This window comes from Dysidea avara, chromosome 1 (assembly GCF_963678975.1).
Source record: "Dysidea avara chromosome 1, odDysAvar1.4, whole genome shotgun sequence".
Lineage (NCBI taxonomy): Eukaryota > Metazoa > Porifera > Demospongiae > Dictyoceratida > Dysideidae > Dysidea > Dysidea avara.
Genome location: NC_089272.1, coordinates 20,611,400 through 20,638,031, shown reverse-complemented (window position 1 = coordinate 20,638,031; position 26,632 = coordinate 20,611,400). Strand labels below are relative to the sequence as shown.

The window sequence follows — 26,632 nt, the reverse complement described above, 5'->3', positions numbered from 1 at the left end:
AAAAAGATGAAGCAGGTTTTAAATACTTTAACTATTTCTGATTTTATCAGTAAATGTGACCGGATTTGCGAAAAGGGGTCTTCTGCACACATCCAATTTATGAACTATGGCAATTCATAACTTCAGATTGGAACAAGTTATTACTTTGAAATTTGGACAGTTGTGAGTACTATTATACTGTAGCTTAATAGATGGAGAATTTCCGGTTTGTAACTTTCTTGAATACAAACTTATGGTCTTCCAAGTTCATAGAATTGGATTTGTGTGGAAGACTCCTTTTTACAAATCCGGTCACAAATGTACAAATTATATATATATATAATACATATATTTATTACATGTCAATTATTCCCTACAGATAACTTGTTTGCAGCTGATCTCTCAACTGGGTGACTTGAAATGTAACTGAAGTCTCTACAGGATGATTTGCTTGTAGATGAACTCTCTACAGGATTCTCTCTACAGGGTGATTTGTTTCTAGCTGAACTCTCTGCAGGGTTAACTGTTTGTAGTTGTACTCTCTACAAGGTGATTTGTTTGTAACTGAACTTTCTACAAGGTGATTTGTTTGTAACTGAACTCTCTACAGGGTGATTTTGTTTGTAGCTTAACTCTCTACAAGGTGACTTGTTTCTAGCTGATCTCTCTACAGGGTGACTTGTTTCTAGCTGATCTCTCCCTTTTTCTAGCCTATCTCTCTACAGGGTTACTAACTTGTTTACACAGTAGCTGAACTCTCTACAGGGTGGTTTCTTTGTAGCTGAACTCTCCACAGGGTGATTTGTTTCTATCTGATCTCTCTACAGGGTTACTTTGTCTGGCTGATCTCTCTACAGGGTGACTTGTTTGTAGCTGAACTATCTGCAGGGTGATCTGTTTGTAGCCGAACTCTCTACAAGGTGATTTGTTTGCAGTTGAACTCTCTACATGATGATTTCTTTGTAGCTGAACTCTCTACAAGGTAACTTCTTCTAGCTGATCTCTCTACAGGGTGAATTGTTTGTAGCTGAACTCTCTACAGGGTGATTTGTTTGTTACTGATCTCTATATGGGTTACTTGTTTCTAGCTGATCTCTTGAATTCTCTTTAGGGTGACTGCTCTATTAGAATGATTGCTCTATTAGAGTATCTTGATCTCGCACTTGCTCCACCAAGTTGGATTTTGTGTTATAACTCTGTGGCTTTAAGTCTGATTCTTCTACACCATTGAAGAGCCTTTTTAAGATGATTACTCCATCTGTACAGCGATTTTCAAAGCATTACTCCAAGCGGTTTTTCTGGTAGGCGTGGCAGGTAGTCGTTTTTTTATTACTGAGCTAATCTCGATAGCATAATTGTTACACACTGTTGGTTTTTTCATTGTATCTTCCTGGTTTTTAGCTTGATTTCTTTCAAAAACTACAGACGATTTGAGGTTCAATAGTTAAACCAATTTTCAGCTTCTTCCCATATGTGGTTTACCCTGTAGACGTGACAACATATTGCCATTATTGGTATATTTTTCGTGAATAATCGCCAATAACTAACTTTGCCTGTTTATCGTATTCAAACCAAACTTGGTACTAAGATGCGCCTTTAGACCCCCTTCTGTGTGCCAAATTTCAAGGCAATCTGATATGGAATTCGAGTTTTATGGAAATTTTTGTAAGTTTACGAAAAGACAAAGAAAAAGAAGAAAAAAGAAAAAAAAACAAAGAAACTATAAACCAATTTGTGAAGTCACATATCTTGGGAACGATTGAAACAATTTCGCTCAAATTTGGTGTGTGGAATACTGAAGTTGGTGGGCGTGTCCACAGCAAAAATCGTCTTGTCTCGTTATGGTAGCACAGAGCTACGGAGTTGCGAAAATTACGTTTTCTTTCTTTTTGTCAATATACTCACGGTGTTGCGTGCCAGCTTCTTGGGCCGCACGACACACTACCATGTGTCTTGATGCTCTCCAATTTGAAGAGAATCCAATAAATTTTGTGTGAGTTATAGCGATTTTGTAAGTGTTGCAAAATTAGTGGAAGATGACAAAAACATACAAAGAAAACAAGATAAACTTTGAAGGAGTGTTTCTCGTAACAGCTGGACCAATTTAGCTCAAGTTTCATATGAAAGACATACCATTCTGAGGAATACTTCACAGAAAAAAATAAGCTATTTCCATTTAGGGTGTGATTGCATGAAAATTGTGTTTTCTTAGTTGGGTTCTGTATATATATATCCCATCCAAAAACAGCTTGTAGCTGTAAAAAAAAGTGCGCGTCCAAGTAAAGCAGAGTTAACTGCGACAAAAAGTAATGATATCATAATGCGGCCATGTGTGAGGTGTGCAAGTTGTAGAATTAATATTAGCTAATCAGATAATACAATATTATTGTTAAAGTGTTAATGAGAACTATGTGATTCTGCTAGTTTTTAAGTGTGTGAGCATCTTCATAAATACCACATAAATTTGATTCTCAATAAAGCAACGTGTATAGATTCTCTGATAGCAATAAATAGTTTGAGTTTGGCTGCCTTTCCTTTGTTCATAGCATTGCCGTACACAGGAAAGGCGGCCAAACTCAAACTATTTATTGCTATCAGAGAATCGATACACATTGCTTTATTGAGAATCAAATTTATGTGGCATTTATGAAGATGCTCACACACTTAAAAACTAGCAGCATCACATAGTTCTCATTAACACTTTAACAATAATATGCATTATCTGATTAGCTAATATTAATTTTACAACCTGCACACCTCAAACATGGCCGCATTATGATATCATTACTTTTTGTCGCAGTTAACTCTGCTTTACTTGGACGCGCACTTTTTTTACAGCTACAAGCTGTTTTTGGATGGGATTTCAATACTTTTTGTTAGAGTAAGCATATACTGTTGAAAACAATAGGTGAGTTTCCATGGTTTTGACAGAAACTCCAGATTACAGTGGTAGAATATTAAAATACAACTGTAAGTTTAGTGGCATGCAACTGCAGTCAACTAACACCCATTTTAACTAGTAAACTCTTAGTAACCCTTTGCCTTTCATCTTGTACTGCATCAAGATACTCTAATAGAGCAGTCACAAAACAGCTGTAACACAGCAATCAATATTACAGCATATTTACAACTTCTGCCTAACACTAGTTTAAATCACTAGCTACTTAAAGACTCTACAATATAAAAATACAGCACTTGTAGAAATGTAACTGTTCTGTTAGAGTCATTGACTGCTCTATTAGAGTATCTCGATCTACTTCACGCATTGACAAATTCAAGCGAAGAAACCACGCCTTTGCCCATAAGAATAGTAGAGAAATGGCAAGTATGTACAGAGACAATAGAGGGGCGCGTAATTATGTACTGTTGTAAATAAACGCCGTTAAAATTTATATTACTACTAAATAAGCGCACCAGAATAGGTTGTGATCTTTGAGAGGCTGTTGTCTCATTGCTTGTCTTTTCGTGTAGAAGGGATTTAGTGCTACTGAGACACAATTGGTGAGTCTAACTATACATGTATTTGTGTTGTAAAACTTAATTGTAAAAAGGCGATTAGCGCATACCATGATAAAACATGTGTTTGTATCTCAGTTTGTACAGTAGAGTCTCTCACGATTATTAGAGATAGAGTGGTAACACCTGATGTCACAGTCGTTACATAATCACTTCGCCGGGGCAGAAAATGTACGCATGCCATTGGGGCACGAGTTTACTTTGCCCGAGGTTTGTTGAGACTGTCTTTCTAAATGAAACCACGTTGTCAGGAACAAAGAAGAGAGTAGTATAACAGATATTTAAGTAGTGCAGGTTAGTTTGATCCGTGCTGGGCGAGTTATGGCTGATAATTGCGTGGGAAGCCGTTTTATCCTTTTAACCTGGGTAAAACCAACCTGACAACAAGATTGGGCAGAGTTTGTCTCTGTACCCACTGTGAGCATTTATTATTGATTTATATTATTATTATCAAAGCTACTAGCTACCTTTTAAACCAACCTGATGCCCAAGTGATGTTTTTCATCATGTTTCCCAACTTCTGATCTATGTCCTGAGTAAGTTTCATGCCGAATGGAGCACCAGAAGCCAAGTTGCAGCCTCTTGAAGGTGCTCCGCCATTGAATTTGCCCCACTTTTTGCCCCGCGGAAGTTGCAGTTACACATTTTAACGTAATTTTGTGACGTAAAAGTTATCACTCTATTGGACCAGGGTAAAATATATTTAGAGGTTGTAGCATTTGTATATCTTAGTATCTTAATAAATAATCCTCCATGATCACTAATCACTAATAGTACAGTGAAAACTGGTCATTATTCAGGTACAGACAAAATTTTCTGACCTAGCTTATTAAGGAGGTGGCTGCATTTTGCGGCCTTAAAATGGTAAGAAGCATGCTGTTCTAACTGGCTATAGAGATGGATTTAGTGTGAACAGTGTATGAGACAGTGAGTACCGGCAGCAAGGGGGCAGCCAATCTGTTAGAGCACCAAAGGCACTGCTTCAGACATAGGCAGTTGGCTGTCAGCCCAACGTGTAAAAAATTTTCACTTTTGGTCCTTATAAGTGAAAGTGATGAAGTCATTATCCATAGGATATTATATTATATTTTTCAGAGTATCCCTTCAGTTCTACTATATAGTAGCCAAGCATAAGATGAACATAACACAGCATTCCAGTGGTTTAGTGGTGACCACAACACTGCCTGAGTTAAACTGTGGTGAGGTTTGAGACTACCAGAAGCCCTGGAATGCCTTGAACACATGAAATACCAAATATCTAATGCCTGGCTTTCATCCACAGTGGACCTGTCTTGGTGGCCACTTGTACAGAAGGGGAACAGCTGCCACACAGTCTTGTGGGCGAACAGTTGCCGTACCCCTTAATTATCAATTTTTAAAATTTTTGAGTAAAGTTGTGCGTGCAAGTGAGTGCGATGTTGTGCTTTGGCAGTGCCGTGTATATGGTAGCCATATCAGATACTGCTTAGCAGTGACACATCATGAGTATTTAAGTCATAATGCGTTACTTTATCATCCATCTAAATACTATCCCTGAATGTGTCATTTTGTGTACAGAGCAATCTGCCACAAGAAGTGACCTAAGTAAGGTTTCAGCATATTATTGTTAACCATTAATATTGTTCACCATCGTTAACCATATTTATAGAACTTTGCGTGGGCGAGATCAAAGGAAAAAGTGTACTTTAAATTTCATAAAGTACACTCTCAGCCGGCCAACTGCTTCATCGACCACAAAGAGTGCTTTATTGTACCGCAAAGAGTGCTTTATTCGTTCAATAAAGCACTCTTTGTGGGCAATAAAGCACTCTTTGCAGGCAATAAAGCACAGTTGCCCACGTGCCTTAGTGTACGCTAATAGCCTACGGACTTGCACTGGTACAACTAATCACCCAAGCCGGTGAAGGCTGATAGCCTCGCCGCGCTGAGTGATCAATCACCCCAGCCAATACGAGTTCTACCACTGGATTGCTTTTATAGACATACCTAAATGCTTCAATGATGGGTGGGAGAAGGTAACGTTGCTGTTACGTTTGTTAATGTAAACGGACAAGTCCTGGAGATATCACGGGAATACTTCACCATGTGACTCACAATAGAATCGATTGTGGGTTGCGAGCAAAACCTGCCAAAAGACACAATGAACGTCTACTATGCCAAACTATGGTGAAATACGCGTGAGTTACTTTGTTAAACTAGTTTGTGTGCGTTCAGGCTGCTAATAGTTCGTGCAACGCTTGTTAATTACGAGTCCTAGTGTATGGTGAAGCTACACGACTAGAAAGTTCCATAAATCACTTAAAGCATAGCCTTGCTCGTGCTATATATGAAAAATAAAGTACTCGGCCGCGCGCCTCGTACTTTATTTTTCATATAGAGGTGTAGCACTCGTGGCTATGCTTTAACCCTTTAAGGACCAAGAATTTTGTGCATAGTCTACCCTGAAAGCCCACACGTTTTATGATTATTGCACATTTAGTGTTTAAAAAATATATAATAAGTTTATAACATTGACAAAGCCCCTACAAGTGCTCAATTGTATAACAAATTATACTAAAAGACTCGCCTGACAATAATAAACAACATTATCTAACTTACCAAAGTGTAGAACCAATGTCTTAAAAGCACTAAGGTGAGTTTCAAACACCTACACGCGATCGATTTCTTCGTGACACAATCAATAAAAACAGTCTGCCATTTTAGTTTTTTTTTAAAATCGCATCACGTGATCTTGTATATCAAATTATTCGCCTCTAAATAGTGAGCACTCTGAGCTTTATTTGAAGTTAATATGATGAACACAGCCAAAGTTATGGTGCGATTTCTACAAAGTTAGTTTTATTGTTGTGTAAATATTAAATGTTTGTACTTTGTTAGGTATTTTATACAGGCTTAGTTTTGTGTGATAAGTTGGCCTTATATATCAAAAGAATCGTCTATGAATGGCGAATACAATGGCCCCTGTTTCGATCTAATAGCTTCATTTGTTGCGGAGTTATAGCTCTTTGTTTACTGCCAATAATCTTGGACGTAATATTACGGTGCTGGTCTTTCGAGCAATACCTACTTTGGACGTAATGTTACGGCAGCAGTCCTTAAAGGGTTAACATATACATATAGTGAAACCTCGCTTAGTGTCCACCTCTTCAATAAGACCACCTCATTATATTGGCCACCTATAGAAGGTTCAAAATATAGATAAACAGTAGTTTATGACCTCATTAATAAGGCCACCTTGTTATTCAGGCCAAATTTTTTTGGTCCCAGAGCTGGCCCTATAAATGAGGTTTCACTGTATTTATGTGCATTTTTATTTTTTGTAACTTTTCCACTTCAGGTTTACTGATGGGTACTATGAAGCATTGTTGACTGGTCTGTACATAATGTGGTGACTTGAAATGCTAAAACGGTGCGTAGTATGTCTTGTATGCACATGTTGTAATGTGTTGTAATGTGTCCACACATCTTAGAAATAATTATAACTGTATTCTCTATAAATACTCAGTTCCATTGTGCCACTGGGTCATAAGTGGGTTGAGTATGGATCATCCAGGACATTTGGGTCACATTTTGTCCTGGCCAAGTGGATCTCATCCACTGACAGAATATATAAGATCAGATCACTGCGTAAATTACGGTGGAACTTGTTTATTGCCACCTTCACTCAATAAGCAGGTAGCAGTGTATAAATTCTCAATTTGGAATTGGCTTTTCAAGAGAGGTTGTATTTCTATACTGGTGGCCCATTAAGACAGGTTGTACTGATGGAGTGTACATACTGGAGATGCAACAATATCCTCCACTTAGTGTCATTTGATAGTGATACAATGGAGACTATGTATTGTTGTAAACTAAACTATTATATTGCAACTCTAGCACATATTTATAACAGGAATGTTTGTTAACTGTTTAGACATACTGGAGCCACACCCACTCATCTGGATTCTACAAATGGAGCCATACCAACTTGTGACTGCACTTATTACTCGTTACTCCCACTGTGTTTGGATGAATATACATGCTGTCGTGTGAGACTTGCTACCATGGCAGGCCACTGGAGAAGATTTTCATAGCAGTTATATCACAGTCATTGTTGTACAATTCTTACATTATTGTTGTGAAAACTATTTGGTATTCATGTGTCCTCTGTATGTTGTAATTTCATGTGTAATTTTGTGTGGGGGTGCTATAAAATGCATGGTGACAATTGTAAAATTTTCAGGTGGTTTTGCACACTTCCTTCAGCTACATGTGCTAATTACTTACAGCTTGTGTCAACAACTGGTAACCGCAGTTGTGCTCTGTGCCATTCTTTAAGCCGCACCCTTAGAGAGCAAATTATGTGGGGGCGACTAATTTCAAAATCAAACGATGGTATGCAGCACACTTCTCTTTGTGGCTACATGCACTGATTAACTACACACAGTGCCAGTTCATCAATAACCAGTGACCGCAGTTGTGCTCTACGTCATTCTTTAAATTCCGAGTTAAATTCTTACAGAGAGCAAATTACATGGGGGCGACTAAATTCAAATTTCGAACTAGCCATTCTTGAAAACATATGTTTCAATCTCAACGAAATTTTTAGAACAGTTTAAAGACACATTGCCCTACATGCCAAGCAAGTATTGCGGAAAACAACAATATGGGGTTTGTATTTGGCCTCTAGGTCGACTGAGGATGACTGAAACTTCATTTGGTGCTAAAATTACGACTAGGGTAATGATGTATGGTGAAATCAATGATGTGAATCTTGAGGCGATTGAGATAGTACTGAAGCGATAGCAGGGCAATCAATGTTTGGAATGCACAAAGGAACGCAATGCATGCACCTGCGGTTGCGTCTAACCGCATGCGAAAAAAAACCAAAAAAAAACAACGAAACACTGCCTTTCATGTTGGCAATCTTGATCACGAAACAGTCGGCATGGATTTGCTTCACTGCTTGTGTGGTAGTTACTAGTGACATGATGAGTTAACTCTAGAGTTTCAGAGCGATAGCGTAAATGATGGGTGAGTTATAGACAAGCCAAATTTGACAACGTTCGTTCCTGTAAAATTCTCATGTTAGTGGTCGCGTCATTTATTGTCTGCGGCGCGCGTTTCTGCTTTACTGGCCGCGCGACATGGAAGTAACACTTACATATCTGTTATAGTTATTTGTAACAAACCTTGCGGCTAATACAGTGTATGAAGCCATAGAGGTTTGTAAGAACTTTTTTATTACTATTAAACAAGCACTTTACAATAAATAATTTATGTAAACTGTAGTAAATAGTTGTGCGATAGTGGTGTAATATGTATAAATGAATTTAACTGCGCATTAATCCATATATTTAGTATAGGATTCATGCGTATAAGCATTTTCAAAAAAAAAATGACAATAAAAATAACGTGTTTTTACAAAAGTACATATACACAACAAATCTGCTGTGAAAATTGAATGTTGTAATAATTTGACATTTAAAATAGTGCATGGTATGTTATGTGTAGTATAAAACACACAAACATATAAATATATTAGTTACTTTGATACTTAACATATAAAAATAGTACATCCTCTTTTGATAAGCATACATTTCTTGTAAAATCTCACTGTTGATGTGCAGGAGTCAATTGCTTCAATTCCTAAAGAAAAAATTTTATTTATCTAACAAATGTATATGTGACTAGATATTCAAAAACCTAGCTGAAATTTATGGTAAAAAGCATTCATTACAATGAGTACAATGAAATGTGCACTAATAAACAATTCTTTAAGATATTAAATGTTTAGCCCTCAATGAGGAAGGTGCTAATGCCAAAATCGTGGCTATCATCTTGTTTGCTATCATATATAACATTGTATTTTATTAAGGGCTTTCCTGTCATCACTGAAACATCAACTTTCTTCTGCTGATACTACTTTGTAGCAATGCAATTACACCAACATATGAAACTAAAACTTCATGCTTGAGTGCGTGGACCATTCTTTGATTATGCAGATTTGTAATAGAACAGGATGTACATGATTGTGACATGCTTTTGCAGTTCCAGTAATACAATTATTACATCAACATACTGTGTGATATATCATACCCTATTAAAATTTATTATCATTAATTGCAGCCATTTCATGGTCACCACCTTTTGATTCTCACCCAGGCTTTTTGAAGGATGCACCTTTTTATACAGCTTGGCTGTTTTTACGTGGATTTCACTTCTTTTTGTATTTAAATATATACCCAAAGCCAACCATAAACTGGCTTTTGGGTTGTATTTTAAATATATGTGACCAGATCTGCAAGAATCCCATATGTTCGTGCAAGCCTAATTTTACAGTTGAGTGCAATAAATGCAATTTTATATGAAATGTTGTATTGTAAAAACTATATCCACACAAAAACAGCTAAGCTGTGAAAAAGGTGTGGCTTTAAAAAGCCTGGGTAAAAAAAAGTTGTGGCTGCAATGATGTTAATGCTAATAAATTTTAACAATGGCTGTGGTTTGTGCAGATATCACTTCTTTTTGTAAAAATTCCAAAGCCAGCCTATATGGTTGGCCTTGACACTTCCTTTTAACTCACTTTTGAACTTTTCTCCCTTTACTACAGGAACTGATTGTTGAAGACTGCGTGGCTAGCCTATATGTATTTACGAAGGTGCGAAAATAGCTGGGCAGATTTGACTCATGAGAGATGTCCTACCCTGAGGAAGTTTCCACACCAGAAGTGATTAATTCCTTCAAACACTAAAATGGCATTTTCTTGGTTCTGTAAAACGAGTATGGCGAACTGGCTGTACTTGGCCACACGACACACTTGATAAAAATTTTCATAATTTTTGTAGTACTCTAATAGAGCACACATTTTTTCTGAGCACTTCAATACAACGCGTACAGAATGCTCTAGAATTTCCACTGATAGATCTACAAGTTATCATTCTAGTGTACTAAACCAGAACTTTCATTTATATATATATATATATATGGTAGAAATTAAATGAGATGAGCAATTGACACCTTTTTACACCTCAGTGACTGTTCTATTAGAGTCTCATTAGTTCTTTTTTCACATGTTTGATTTTGCTTTATATCTCTTTAGTTAATACCTTCAGTGCTTTCAAACTACAAAAGGTTTGCACTATAATAGTAACTTCATGTACAGACTGATTTCAAGTTATTCCATCAAGCGGATTACCCTGTAGGTGTGACAATAAATCACTTTTGCAATTTTCAAAATTGCTCATAATCCCATTGTTCTTAGTTCGATCTCTACAAAAATAGGGCTGTAAATGTGCTGCATTAAGCTCATACTGCCCTCCAAATTTGAAGACAATCGACTAAAGCATGTGCAAGTTATAGTGAGTTGAGCGAAAAGAAGAAAAGATCAGCAGAAGATGAAGAAAATATGAAGAAAATAAGACAAACTTTGAAGGCACATATCTCAGTGATGGCTGCGAAGATTTAACTCAAATTTGGAATAAGAGGTTCCCTACCCCAAAGGAGTTTTCACAGCAAAACTGGTTAATTTTCATTCTAGCACTATTGAGCTACAAATGCGTGAAAACAGTGTTTTCTTGATTCCTGTAAAATACACACTTGTCTGTTGCTCGTCCACACTAGCTGTACTTGGCTGCACGACACACCATCATGTGTCCTGATCATTGTACACGTATATTTACAAAATTGAAAAAAAATTCTGCAAATTTTTTAAAGTGCTTGTTTCAGAATGAAGGAAGGTAATACACCAAAAACCTTGGTAGCATCGCAATCCCCAAAGCAAGAGGAGTTCCAAAATCTTTGTTTCGTGTCAGTACTTCCAAGGAGACGGAAGATATGAGCATTAGTCTGCCTTGCATTGGAAAAGTGGTTCACTATCATTTCTTTCTCATGTTTTCGCCTTCGCCCTGGTCGTAGGAAGGGCCTGGAAGAAAAAACTTACCCAGCAATAGATTCGACTGTTCATGGAGAACCTGATGGTGTAAGGTTGCATCTTAGTAGAGGAAGTTATGATCGTTTAATTAAGCGTCTGTAATTTATTTTCCATATTGCCACTGTACAAATCGATTTTTCTGCTGTTGCCACTTCAGTTGTAGCGCTGTAACTTCAAACGTTTTTGGCTTCCAGAGCTGAAATTTTGGTTGGCTATCCCTTTGGCTATCTAGATAAAGAAAATGTAATAAAATGGAATTTGAAAAATGCACTCCATAAACTGGCTTTGATGTTTGTTTTTACACAAATCACTGTTCTTCTTATCTACAGATGCAATGAAGATGATATGACAAACTAGTGTTCTACCAATACAGAAAATACCTACCGATCTGATTGTAGTGCCTGTATTTATTTGCAATAGTGTTTTCTAACAAAGTAAATTCTTTCCAAGTTAGTTATACTATTCATCTATTAAGATTTTGCAGTGACTGTTCTATTAGAATATCTCGACTTTTCACGCAAAACATGATAGGTTACAGTTGCTACAAAGCAAATCCTGCACCTAGTGTTAGAATACAATTTCCAGCCTGTTGTCACAAGTTTTATTAGCAAAGCATCTATTATGATGATGATGACGATTGGCGAGAGTAGGTCTTAACAGTAGTGTACTACCCCACCGATCTGTACCAAAATGGCTATAATATTGGCTTTGATTTGAAGTGTTACCTAACTTACCCCCGATCTTCATACAGAGAAATTAGTATACCTTTATCTTATTTTACAATGTGAGCACTGGTTAATACAAAGCTTAGGCTGAGATACGATATATGTGATGATGGCTACTTACAGTTTCAACAAATACCTGACTGGATCTGCAAAAACCCAACATAATAGTGCAAGCCTAATTTACAGTACAAAGATTGAAATAAATACTTGTGGATTACTAAAAAATGTAAATTTTTAAATGCTTTGTTCTTTGCGAAGAAACTGTCTAACTATAAAAACATGAATATCGCCCTATTAGCCTACTCTAGAGAACTTTGAAAAGCTTTGTCTTGTTCAGGAATACAAGTTATGGGCACTTGTTTATGTCACCTTGTATGCAATCAATCTTTCTTCCCTGATTTCACCTTTGTGGTGAAGCAATGGATTTCCCTATTTGTGGTGAATATGATGGTGCAAGACTTAACTCTGTATATCATTGTGTTCATAAGTTACAACTGTTTTAGTAAGTGCCTGTAAATTATTTCCCTATTGTATACTTGCTGTGCAAATCAACCTTTCTGTTGTTACTACATTGAAGGGCTGTATCTCCAAAAGTTCCCAGCATATGAGGTTAAAACATCACCAGAGCATACACTCGGCTAAATAGATTATAACTATTTAATAAAAATATGTGTAATGAACTAGCTTTACTATAATTATTGTAGTGACTAACTTTTATAATTACTGTATCACATGACACTTAGTATATTTTCCATGATTGTAAGGATTGAGCATGCGGGTATTGTTCTAATTAATTGCCTCATCAATTGTCAGTGACTGTTGTATTAATCAGTTGTTATTAGTCGCATTACACTGATAGCAGAGACTGGTTCGAGAAATGGCCACTACTCACATCAGCATTTCTAGGTCCTTTTTCAGTTGGAGATGTTCGAGAGTGGTTTCAGAAGGTTGAAATTTGTTCTGATGCAAATGGCCAGATGGGATGCAGTGAAGAAGGTGAAGAAATTGCCTAAGGAGAAGTTTTGGCAGCATGGATGGAGCTAACTGATGTGGAAAAGAATGATTACAAAGGACAAATTAACTACGAAAATGGCGCCACTAGAATTTATGTCATTGGAAGAGTTTCAAAAGCAATCGATTTTTCCTGGCGAATCAGTTGGTATGCATTTGTATGAGCTGAAACAACCGCTACAGCAAGCAATGCCAGAATAGACAGCCGATGCAAAGAAGCAATTACTGATCCACCAATTCTTAGTGGGATTACCCGCCTCACTGAGTTGTCAGCTTTGAGCATGTGGTATCACAGCAGACCTTGGTGAACTTGTTCAATGTGCCAAGATGCTGATGGTAGTCGATAGTGGTGAGAGGCAAACTGTGGCAGTTCACTCAGGCATTTCTGAAGTATCAGAACTGAAATCTCAAATTTAAGAATTGGCAGCACAAGTGGCAATATTAAAAGTAGCTCAGAAGAGTGATAGGAAACCACCACAGTACTACTGCTGCAAGCAGCCTGGCCATGTATAGCGACATTGCTCAGGGAGCATGGGTGTTGTTATATCTGTGGCAGACACTGCCGCCAACTGCTGGCAGTCAGGAAACAATAAGGGAATGTCCCTGGGGGGCAACCGATGTCCCTAATAAGTAAAAGCTTCACACATACTGTAGTAGTAGCCACCAGTAAGTTGTAATTATGGGAAAGATTGAACATTCTACTTGATTCCGGTTCTTCCATATCCTTGTTAGCACAATCTAGTGTCACACAAATGACTAACATCATAGAGAAACCAGTTACAAGGATCCTGTTGAGAACAGCATCAGTGTACTGTTAAGTACATCACAGCATCTAGAACATGGAGACATTTGTACAGTACATTTTTTTGCGGTTAGTGATCTTATTGCTCCTGCTGTTTTAGGACTTGATATATACTGACTTGAGTGTAATACCAGAAGAGCATGCTATTCCTGATTTTGGTGCCCCTAATACTTATGAACTACTTGAGAATTGCAGTGGTGATTTAGACAGATGGTGGAAGAACACAAAACCTTATTTGGTGTCACACCAGGAAAGACCATACTTGACTGTCGCTACATTCAACAAAGGGTCCACCCATTTGTGTACCTCCATGATGCATTCCAGGTCACTATTGTCAGGAAGTTGTTGGAGAACTAAGAACTACAGGTACCTTAACAAACAGACAGCTAAAAAAAATTCTATCCATTGCCTCTCTCAGATGAGATACAGGATCGTTTAACTGTTCTCCACTTTAGACCTCCACAGCGGATATTGGTAGCTCCCAGTGGAAGCTGATCACCCTAAGACTGCATTCTGCCCTGAACCAGGAATGGGCCTCTACCAGTGCTATTTGGGCTTTCAGGGGCACCAGCATCTTTTCAGAGACTGATGGACTCTGTTTTGCGTAGCTTGCCATTTGCATCATTGTACCTGGATGACATACTGGCTAAAGTGGAATGCCATAAGGACCATCTACAGCAAGTGTTCCGTTGCCTGCAAGAAGCTGGACTAATCCTGCATGGGAGGAAGTACTCCATTGGTGTATCTAAAGTGTGTTATTTAGGCCACATCTTCTCAGCTGATGGTAATCAACCAGACCCTAACAAGGTACATGCAGTGCAAGCCTGGCCAATACCAACTGATGTTAGCACCCATCGTCAATTCTTGGGCCTTGCTTCTTATTATAGAAGATACATACACAAATTTGCTGATGTTGCTGCCCCACTTCATGGTCTTACACAGAAAGGTGTGTCGTTCAAATGGACTTCTGTTCATGACAATGTGTTTTCATTCCTAAAATCCAAGCTAACATAATCACCTGTCCTGGCTTATCCAGATTTTTCTCCTGAGCGCTCCTCCTTTTGTGTTGCAGACAGATGCCTCTGCTGTGGGATTGGGGACTGTGTTGAGACAAGGAGGGCATATGATTGCCTATGCCAGCCGAACATTAACCAAAAAGCGAGTCAAATTATATTTGGTATGAAACAATTTTGTCACTATTAATTTTATTACGGTGTTCCTTTATGCTGATGACAGACCATGCACCGCTCAGGTGGCTCTCCACACAGAAAATGTAAGATCTCCTTCAGCATTGGGCCTTAGCTATGCAAAAATATACCTTTGACATTGCATAACAAAAGAGACAGAAACACCAATGTAGACTCACTGTCACGCAACCCAGTAACTGTACCGCACTCAGTTGCAGTCACATCCTCACAACCCGTCACCACTGACATACAAGTGGCTAAGTCAGAGGATCCAGTAGTCAAGCAGCTTAATAGTGGGTTGTCCTCATCCAGCAAGCCTGTCTTCACAGATAGAACACAACCACTGCTAAACAAGTATTTACAACTTTGGCAGCAGTTGTCTATTATTGATAATGTAGTGTGCTGCACATACACCCCAGGTCTTCACAGCAGCCAGTTATTGTGCCAGTACTGTCACTTTCAATATGACAGTCTGCGTCTCTCAATCATATGATATTTCCACCGCAGGGCACCAAGGAATTGCTAAGACACTGCAACAACTTCAAGGGTCTGCTTATTGGATGGGAATGACCCAAGATGTTGCCAAGTATTGTAAACAGTCTGCTGTATATGTCAGCAAGCAAAGTTACCTTCACCCACCCCAGCTCATCTAATGAATGTGCTGATTGGAGGGCCTGACATTTTGGAGGTCCCAGTCCCACGTCGTAATAATAAATGTGGTGGTCATGGATTACTTGATGAAATGGGCCAGAGGCAGTTCCGTTACGAGATCAAACTGCTGCTTCTATTTCAGTTGTGCTGTTCTCTTGGCATTCCTGAAGTTTTACATTCAGATCAGGGAAGAAATTTTGAGATACAGTTATTCTGTGACATGTTGACAGCCTTTGGAATTCAGAAGAGCCATACAACAGCATACCACCCCCAGGGTGATGGTATGGTTGAGTGATTCAACCGCTCTCACCTGCAGTTGTTGCATTGCTACACTGAAACAGAAGATGATTGGAAAGAATTTTTTCGACTTGTATTGCATGCCTATCGCACAGCCATACATTCCTCAACAAATGTCTCACCATTTCAACTGATGTTTGGAAGATCACCAACTGTTACTCCCTTTCAGTGTCCCTACAAATTTGATACCACTACCTATACGAATCACTTACAAGCCAAACTTCAAGCAATGCAAGATTTTGTGCACGCTAACTTGACTACGTCTGCTGAGCAACAAAAGAGACAGTATGGCCATCACACTTTTCCCTGTTCCTTAGACCTATAACCCTGGAGACCCTGTATGGTTATCTGTGCCAACAGCCAGGAAATTACAACCACACTGGGATATAAAATGGACCGTCAGTAAAGTGAAAGGCCCATGTAATTTAGAACTGACTGCTGGACACCAATCTAAAATGGTTCATGTCAATTGCGTGAGGCACAGGATACAACCAGATCACTTACGTACCATTACTAAACAGCAGCCGTTGGAATGGAATCTTCCTGAATTCCACTACCTCCTTACTCCAGAAGCTCTCAATGATGGAATGCAATGTCACTATCCACTCTGTGACAGACACCCACCAGACAGGCTATGGTTCCAATGCTTGAGGACAAGCTCTTAAAAGGAGGAGGTGCGTGTAATGAACTAGCTTTATTATAATTATTGTAGTGACTAACTTTTATAATTACTTTATCACATGACACATACTGTAATATATTTTCTGTGATCGTAAGGATTGAGCACATGTGTATTGATTGCTGCATTAATTGTCAGTGACTGTTTTATTAATCGGTTGTGACTAGTCGTGTTACATATTATGAATTTGAAAAATGCACTATTATGTTGGATTTTTGCAGATCTGGTCAATATAGCACAATGATTGTGTGTTTTCAGTACAGTATGTAGGTAGTTTAATGTATGTATAATGAATGTTACCTGTTCCTTTTCTGTCTGCAATCTTTCCTGGTATTTATTCTGAGAACTTGTTAGACGTTGCATCTCTTCAGTATGCAACTCCTTCATCTGTAGAGTGCAATGTAAAATGATGGAAGTACGTAGTATATAAACAGACAGGAGTAGAACATAATACATTAAAATAGTATATTAAAAATAAATTTAAAAATGAAGTAGGGATCCAAGCAATAAAAAGTAGTGAAACAAGAGATGAAAAATGGTAGCTATTACAGCATAGCTCAGTGAGAAATCCCTACTTTGGCATGGTGTAACAATTATTTTATGTTCAATGCCAAAGTAGGGATTTCCCACTGAGCTATGCTGTAATAGCTACCATTGTTCATTTCTTGTTTCACTACTTTTTATTGCTTGGATCCCTACTTCATTTTTAAATTCATAATTTTTAATATACTAGTTTGTTTAGTTTTTTGTTAAAGCATACAGCTAGCTATAAACGTGTGACTGTTCTATTAGGATGACTGCTGTATTAGAGTATCTCGAGTCATGTGTGCTTTCCCAAAAAGAGGTGTGCTCATCGTGGTTTCGATCGATTATTAGACTAGAGTATCTCGAATCAGCCTACCAACTTGAAGGTGCGTGGTCACAAATACAGCTAGTGTAAAAGGGGCGTGATCATCGTGGTCTTGATCGATAGATTGATAATATGTAGAATGAAGAATGGGCATGATCTTGTGACCTATCGTGGAGTACCAGTACCTCCATACAGTAGCGTAGTCTAAGCGCCTAAAATAATTTTGTGGCATCTGTTATGCTGCTTAATAAAGGAAGTGTTGATATGGAAAATTAATGCCTTGATATGGTTTCGTTGGATGAAGAAGAAGACAAGCAGCCTGATTGAAGATAATAGAAAAGACAAGGCGTACAGGGCATACGCTCGTTCGAACCCCGAAAGGCACATCCCACTGGTGAGTTTGTTGTTGTTGTGGCGTAAAATGGTGACCGTGTGCTGCTTTGTTTGGGCTCTAGGCTTGCGACCGGTCAGGCAGTGAGTGAGACGAATTTAGAGTTTTGACGATTTAAAAAAAAATTCTATATCCGGCTGCCAGTAAGCGTTTTCTTGTTTTTAACGCTACAATTGATGTTAGATGGACTAATATTATTCCGTAAAGGTGATTTTCATCATGTAAGAAGTTTCTAAGCTGGTTTTTAAAGGCGGAATTTTTGGTGGCGCGTGTCACTTTTGATGCAAACCCTACTTAAACAGTACTACCGTACTGTTTGATAAAACTTATACTCAATGACACTAGCATAGAAGCTTGATCAGGCACCTAATAGTGTGTTGTGCACCCACAATAGCTGGCACCTAACCAACATTGCCAAGGTGTCATGGAGGTACAGTGAGGATGGTTTTAGGGTGATATTTTTGGACAGAAAAGCCCAGGACCCCTAATATACAGTACTATCATACTTAATGATTACGGTCTATTTTGTTACACATGTTTGGTTTTGTTGTCCTATAACTCTATGAGTTATACTCTAGTTACTTTATTTCAACCACCAAAGTATTTAATCAGTCTACAGACTGATGGGTAGGAAATTTTGCTCAGTTTTGGTGCACATGTCGCCTTGTGTCTTCAATAATCATCATTGTGTCTGTATACATGAGAAGAAATGTGGGAAAATCAAACCCAAAAGTCAACTATAGTGTAGGCTGGCCTTATAAAGTAAAAAAAAGGAAGTGAATCTACATAAAAACAGTCAAGCTGGGTGTGGCCTTCAAAAGCCTGCATGAAAAAAAGTTGTGAAATCAAAGGTCATAGCCAAGAAATGGCTGCAATGATGTTAATGCAAATAAATTTTAATAATGGCTTTGAAGGCCGCACCTTTTTTATACAGCTTGGCTGTTTTTGTGTGGATGTCAATATACAGGTTGGATTTTATACCAAAATACTAGTTTGCAACTTTGCTGGCTTTCTTCCACTAAAATTATTGAAACACTTTAATTGAGCTGTCAATCCGCATTAAAATTTTCTAATAAAGAAGTCAAAATTTTTTTTTCACCTATCCCACCAGCGACTTGCATTGAAACTTATACTAAAGCCCATGAATTTGTTGACAAACTAGCTGGTATAGATTAGGCTAGCTACGTAACTTGAAACTATAAACATTTTAAATAAAGATTCAAGTGTTACTCTAGTTTATGGCTAACTAACAGTACCTCTCTATAGGTTTGGGAAGCTGCACCTTCAGTCTCAGGATAAAAAGTCATATGATGGAATGTGCAGCAATATGCTTGTTGGGCTGGAGCAGCTCCATGAGGGACTTCTTGACTGTTCCTAGTCTAGTGTCTTTATCATCTTCATAGCTCATTGGTTCCATTCCAGCATACTGCAGCTGCTGTATTCCCCATCATGTGACTTATTATATTGAGACTGAAGGTGTAGCTTTCCAAACTTATAAACAAGCACTGTAGATTAATTAGAAAACCTCTTCATCCTGAATCTTAAAAAAAAAAAGGTTTCAAGGGAGCAGCTTTCAGTGTTGACAAGTTAGCTAGTATTTCTATTCTATGCTGGCTAGTCTATCAAATTCACAGGCTTTATAGCCTCTTTGCAGGTAAGATGGCTACTAATCGAAAGTATTCTGGACTGCTCTATTATTGTTTTAGCAGAAAGGATCCAACGATGCTTCAATTAAACATTTTGGTGTAATATACAAACTGTGCATTGGCTCACATGTGGCCCAAGAAGCTGGCACGCCACATTGTGGGTATAATTTCCACACGTGTAGCTCCATGATCCCTTATCCAATTGGTACCAATTCGCTGTAAAGGTGCCACCAGGTAGAGGAGTCCACATACTGTAGCAAATTGCCTCAGCTATTTCAGCAACCAAAGTTTCGGCTTTTTTCATTGTTTCTTTTTTTACTTCTTTTTCACACTGTGCAAAATTGTCATAAAACACAAAAGCATGCTCCAATCAAGCTGAAATTTGGCATGCTTAAAAGGAGTTATTAATAACAAATCTCAGTACCAATTTAGGTGAGAATTGTATCAAAATTCATGGAGTTTTGCCCAATTATTTGCATAATAAGATCAAACTTCTGTCACGCCTACAAGACAAACTGCTTCAAGAAATCAGCTAATATGTAGTTAGAGTAACCATCGTAGGAGTGTTTTTGGTGGATGCAGAAAAATCTAGATTAAGGCCATGAAGATACAACACAAAACTAACAGTGTGTAACTATCACATGATTGAGTTTTGTTGATAAAATGTTTAATTGCTATGCTAACTATAGCAAACTGCTTGTGAAAATCAGAGTATACAGTAGGTAGATTAATCATCATAGAAATTACTTTCAGTGGTTTAGAAGAATTCACTATAAAAACACTCATATATACAGTGAAAACCAACTATGTGTAACAACTGCTTGATAAAGATTCTCTAAAAGTGTAGTCACCCTATTAGAACATTCAGTAAGTAGTAAGTCATCTTGCAGAGAGTTCAGCTACAATCAAGTGACTATGTACAGAGTTCAGCTACAAACAAGTCACCCTATAGAGAGTTCAAACTACCCACAAGTCACCCTGTGGAGAGTTCTGCAATAAACAAAGCACCCTGTAGAGAGTACAGCTAGAAACAACATTTCAAGTGACCATGTAGAGAGGTCAGCTAGAAACAAAGTCACCCTGTAGAGAGTTTAGCTAGAAACAAGTCACCCTGTAGTGAGTTCAGCTAGAAGTAAGTTATCCTGTGGAGAGTGCAGCTACAAACAATTCACCTTGTAGCTAAAGAGTTCAGCTACAAACAAGTTTACCTGTAGAGAAGAGTTAAGGCCATAATTTTAAAATTTGTATAATTATAAAGAAATGTTATATGAAAAATCTGCTTTAGATCTCTTTCTCCCCTCTGCAGTAAAATATGGCTGGATTTGGAGTATACAAAAAAGTGATAAAACAGCCAAAACAGAGAATTCAATAAATGAGTTATAGCAGGAGCTTATAAGCGCCAAAGGCGCCTTCGGTGCTTATAAGCTCCTGGTTATAGCAATTTTTGGAAGTGTTGCAAAAATTAGCAGAAGATGACAAAAATCATAAAGAAATTAAGATTGACTTTGAAGGCATGTTTCTCAGACGGCTGAACCAATTTAGTTCAAGTTTCATATCAACAATGTACCATTCTGAGGAACATTTCACAGAAAAAATACACTATCTCCATTTAGCCATTTTTGAGGTATGTATGATTGCGTGAAAATCATGTGGTTTCTGTATATTTGCACACGTGTGCCTGCTTGGCTGTATGACACATGAACACTATTGTGTGTTCATGTGTTCTGATTGTAAGAAATATCTAGAAATTGCACTGAATACTTAGTGATGTTTAGACTGGGATTAGAGAAAACTATAATTGTCTCTGCAATAAAATAATTATATCTTTCAGCAAACATAGCAAATGATATTATCCCTGTACTTGACTACTACATGCTTACCACTTTAATTTTTTCAACACATTTCTTGGCTATTTCCATTCTTAAGTGTTTCACAGAAGCTTCCATTTTTCTAGCATTACAAACACATGTGTATAATTTCTTAATATTCCACCATACTCTATATACTAACTTGTCATTTTGTTTGTTTTTCTCAATAATCTGATCACAGTAAGCTTGGATTATCAACTTCTGGTATGTGGCTAATTCTCTGTAACACAGAAAGCTTTATATTACTGGCAGTACTTATTTGAATGATGATCAAACATTTGTGGTACAATTATACAGTACATAAGCTCATAATGGATAATAAAAATGGTTTTTATTTGTGGCAGGAATCTTAGTAACCATTTGCATTTATCACAACGTTATTGTAAAAAGAATAGCAAGGTACAGCCAGTGCAGGTATGCAACAGACAAGTGTGTATTAGGAACCAAGAAAATGCTGTTTTCATGCATCTGTAGTTCGATAGTTCCTATTATCCAATTTGTTGTGAGAACTCCCTCAGAGTGGGACACTTCTATTCCAAATTTGAGCTAAATCTGTCTAGCCATCACTAAGATATGCATCTTCAAAGTTGTGTTATTTTCTTCGTATTTTTTCTTCTTATTCAACTACAACTACGGTTCAGCTACATTACAAAAGTCAGCAACATTACAAGTCACCTAGTAGAGAGTTCAGCTACTTAACAAGTCTTGCTGTAGAGAATTCAGCTACATTACAAGTCACCCATGCAGTATAGTATGGAGTTCTACAAACAAGTCATTCTGTAGAGAGTTCCACAGGAGTTACAAGCTGACTTTTGGTACATGACAATATTTCATTACAACCATATTTTATAACTAGTTCAAATTAAAAAATTTTCCCTTCTTCCTACAGTAAAGTAAAAGTCAGTCTCAAAGCTGGCTTATGGCTGGTCCTGAGTAATCATAAAAAAGGAGTGATATCTATATACCAAATGCAGCCAAGCTGTGAAAAAAGGGTGCGGCCTCCAAAAAGCCAGGATGAATATAGTTGTGAAATCAAAGGTGGCAGCCAAGAAATGGTTGCAGTGATGCTAATGTCAATCATTTTTAATGATTATAGCTAGACTGTTTTTGGTATAGAATAGTAAATAACCCTAGTAATATGTACTAGTTTATTAAAAATTATTAATTTAAAATGAAGTAGGGATCCAAGCAATAAAAAGTAGCAAAGCAAGAGATGAATGATGGTATTACAGCATAGCTCGGTGGGATATCCCTACATTGGCATGTTATAACAATGATTTTGTTCAATGCCAAAGTAGGGATTTTCCCATTGAGCTATGCTGTAATACCACTTGTTTTGCTACCTTTTATTGCTTGGATCCCTATTTCACTTTTAAATCAAAAATCTTTATTAATATACTTATAGCATGCAGCTATACACGTGTAACTGTTCTATTAGGGTGACTACTGTATTAGAGTATCTTGAGTCAGCCTTTCACTACCAGGGTGTGTCACTATTTCATTGTGCTAGCATACAGGTAGGCCAATAATAACAGGGTGTGTTATTGTGATAGATTGTTAAGAGGTATGGTCTTGGTGCTCGATTGGTATTGATTGACCAGATTGCATTATTTAATTAATAGGCGTGGCATTGAACCCATTTGAAGTTACAGGTATCTACCAAGTGTAAGTGCTTCAATAAGTTTGCGGCATCTAAATTTGCTGCTCAGGGAACTGTTGATAGCAAAAATTAATGCCTCAATATGGTTTCATTGCATGGAGAAGGAAGAAGACTGAAGATAAAAGGAAAGACAAGGTGCAGAAGGCACGCACTCGTCAAAACCCCAAAAGGCACATCAGTTTGTTATCGTGGCATACAATAGTGACCATGTGCTGCTTCGTTTGGCCTCCAGCCTTGTGACTGTGGTCAGGCAGACAGGCTGGCAGTGAGACTAAAATCCGAGTTTTAGCAATTTTAAAAAAAATTCTATATCTGGCTGCTTTTAGTATTTTCTTGTTTTTAATGCTGTATTTGATATTAGATGGACTAATATTATTCTGTAAAGGTAATTTTCATCACGTAAGATGTCTCTAGGATGATTTTTGAAAGTGGAATTTTAGGCGGTGCATGTTATTTTTGGGGGGATCTCTACTTAAACAGTACTACTGTACTGTTTTGATGCATGAGCAGTCATGCTGCTTTCTGTATAGCTTGAATGCAGAGGGCTGTGTGGTTCCTTAGACACTTGATTAGATTATAAACTGGCTGGGAATCAAGTCACCACCTTAAGTGGGAATTTTTTGATATTCAATAGTCAAGAGTATGATACTCTGTTATAGAGGCTTTCAGCCTTCTTTTTAGTCCCTGGTGGGATAGTTAATGACCCACATTATAAGAGAAAGTGTTGTGTACCCAGAATAGACTAATAGTGTGTAAATTGCCTATTGTTGAACTTAACTCATTGAATGGGCTACACAAGAGATAAAGACCGATAAAGGTTAACTAATGGCCTAACGAATTGTACTAGCCAACAATATATTTTTAACTTTTAACCCAAAGGCTATGTGGTGCTCTTCAAAATATCTAAGCCCTTCAAAACCTACCCGCTATACAGTATATACTGTGTATTTGTTTGATTAGATTAGTGTTGTTTTAGTTAACTATAACCAAATCTAAAAGTACTTTTAGTAAGACAAATATGTTTTAGTAACTAAAATTAAAACTATAACTAAAAGCAAATCCATATTATATTTAAAACTAAAAAGAATTAATAAAGATTCCTAAAACTATAACTAAAACCAAAAGATTTTCTTATGCACAACTAAAAATATAACTAAAACTTCATGTACTTAACTAAAACTAAAATGACACAGACAATATAACCATAACTATAAATCTATAACTAAGAAGAATTACTATAACTAAAACTAAAACTAAAATTATTTTAGACTACAACAAGTTTGATACTGAAATTTGATTGGCTGAAAACGTGGTCTCTAAATCTCGTAGAGCCACGCTCATGTCCAATAGAGACCACGCTCTGAGGCGATACGAAACACGATAATTACGCGCCTGTAAACATTGGCAACGTGTGGGCATTTAAATGGCTAGTAACAGCCGTACTGAATTAGAGGGAGGTGTAATGGGCTTGTTTGTACTAATCAACACTACATTACTAGCTTACAAGCAGCTGTCGAGGCACAACAACAGCAACAATGAGTTGTAGTCCAGTCGCTGAGTCCAGCACTTTGATACATAGCACGCGCCTGTAACATTGGAAACGCATGGACGTTTAAACGGGTAGCAACAGCCACGCTAAGGTCCCGCCATGTAGGGAGGTGTAGAGGGCTTGTTTCTAGTAATTAGCCATACTTTTCTCGTTTACAAGCAGCTGTCAACTCAAGGTACAATAACGAGTTGTAGTCTAAATAAGTTAGACGTCAAGAACCACTGGGTTCTACGGGATTTAGAAAACCCTCAGGCCCTTAGTAGCGCCCTCGCTGCGCTCGGGCACTACAGCCCAGGGCCTTCAAGTTTTCTAAATCCCGTAGAACCCTGGTTCTTGACGTCTAACTATTATGAAGAAACTAGCTATGACCATAGCTAAAACTTCTCACTAAACAACACTATGTTGCTCAGACCACTGCACATATAACTTGACATATGTCCTATAGGTGGAACAAAATACAGAATGACATTCTATTACTGTACGTACTATCCAAACATCAATATATGCTATAGTTTGGAATAAATGGTGACTATAACTAAAACTAAAAGTACTTTTAGTAAGATGGCTATATATTGGTAAACTAAAACTAAAACTATAACTGAAAGCAAATCCATATTATAAATCTATAACTAAAACAGCAGAATAATTTACCAAAACTAAATCTAAAACCAAAAAGAATTGGGAAAGATAACTAAAACTATAACTAAAACTAAAATATTTTATTATGTACAACTAAAACTAAAAGGTTTTAATAAATACTATAACTAAAATATTTTCACATTTTAAACTAAAACTATAACTAAAACAACACAGAGAATATAACCATAACTAAGTCAATAACCAGGGCTGCCCACAGGGGGGGGCAACTGGGGAATATTGCCTCAGGCCCCAGCCTGAAAGGGGCCCCAGGAGGCCCCATAAAGGGCCCCTTGAATACCTGTTTAAATGATCGATATACTCTAGTAGAGCAGTCAGATCTAGATACTCTAATAGAGCAGTCACAGTATTCTTCAGAGGAGCAGTGTAGCAAACTTATAAATAAGGAGATATGGTTGGTGAGGGGTACCTATTGTCATTGTCAGCATGTAATGACCTTTTTTTTGGTCTTCAACTTACAGCTTGGGTGAAGTTGTGATTCAGAATGGAAACCTCCTTGCCCCTGGGGCCCCACTTTAACTCTTTGCCCTGGGTCCCTTAATTTCTCTGGGTGGCCCTGGAAATAACTAAAAGGAATTAAGAATGATTACTATAACTAAAACTAAAATTATTGACAAAACTGGCCATGGCTATAACTAAAACTAAAACTAAAAGTCCTTACTAAAACAACACTAGATTAGATACACTATGCAGAAACTGTGTCAATTCTCTGAGAAGAGCATATATAGCTTTCAGATCCTGCAGACTTTGGTGTCAATTTATATATAGTTCTGACAAAATAATGGTAATGTGTACAGTGTTCCACACTATAGTTCTGTATTCCAACCCAGACCTGACTTTTGTCCTAGTGAATCTTCTTTTCAGCAGTTTTGTTACCTCTCTTAGTTTATTTCTGCATCATAAGATCATTCCAAAGCATACTACAAAAGCTTAACCATGCACACGTAAACTACATAAGTAACTTTAATTAGAGTATAGGTAGTATTAGTAGCAGCTATGATGCCTGTTCTAAGATTGCAATGCATGTGATGGCCATACAAGAGCAGAAAAAACTTGCAACTATTTTTATTCACATCATTGATTTAAAAACTTAATCACACGCACAATGTATACCTGTATCTATCACTGTACAAGCTATTATGCTTACTTTTCATGTATCTTCAACATTGTCTTAACTTGTTCATCATGTAATGATGACAGTACAACAGCAGTTTCATTGTATCGCTAATAAATAAAGTACATAATTACTGCT

The 26,632-nt window shown here is 37.5% G+C and overlaps 1 protein-coding gene and 1 long non-coding RNA gene across 6 annotated transcripts in view; one reads left to right on the top strand and one right to left on the bottom strand.

Annotated features, from left to right (window-relative positions):
- The first annotated feature begins 3,360 nt into the window (after window positions 1-3,360).
- On the top strand, window positions 3,361-7,654 carry LOC136258751 (uncharacterized). The gene is made up of 3 exons (XR_010702976.1): window positions 3,361-3,480; window positions 6,833-6,904; window positions 7,409-7,654. It is a non-coding gene; the product is annotated as an uncharacterized lncRNA (long non-coding RNA).
- A 1,176-nt stretch (window positions 7,655-8,830) lies between these two features.
- LOC136258726 (1-phosphatidylinositol 4,5-bisphosphate phosphodiesterase beta-1-like) overlaps window positions 8,831-26,632 on the bottom strand; it is a 160,676-nt gene continuing 142,874 nt past the window's right edge. For 4 of the 5 annotated variants that reach the window (XM_066052073.1, XM_066052089.1, XM_066052080.1 and 1 more), the window contains 5 exons: window positions 26,528-26,604; window positions 21,657-21,734; window positions 21,527-21,596; window positions 17,060-17,146; window positions 8,831-9,123 (listed from right to left, as the gene is read on the bottom strand). In XM_066052073.1, coding sequence (XP_065908145.1) covers window positions 9,088-9,123; window positions 17,060-17,146; window positions 21,527-21,596; window positions 21,657-21,734; window positions 26,528-26,604 — 348 coding nt within the window. In that variant the 3' untranslated portion in view covers window positions 8,831-9,087. Of the gene's footprint in view, window positions 9,124-17,059; window positions 17,147-21,526; window positions 21,597-21,656; window positions 21,735-26,527; window positions 26,605-26,632 lie in introns of those variants that run through there. The other variant, XM_066052097.1, reaches the window with a different exon arrangement.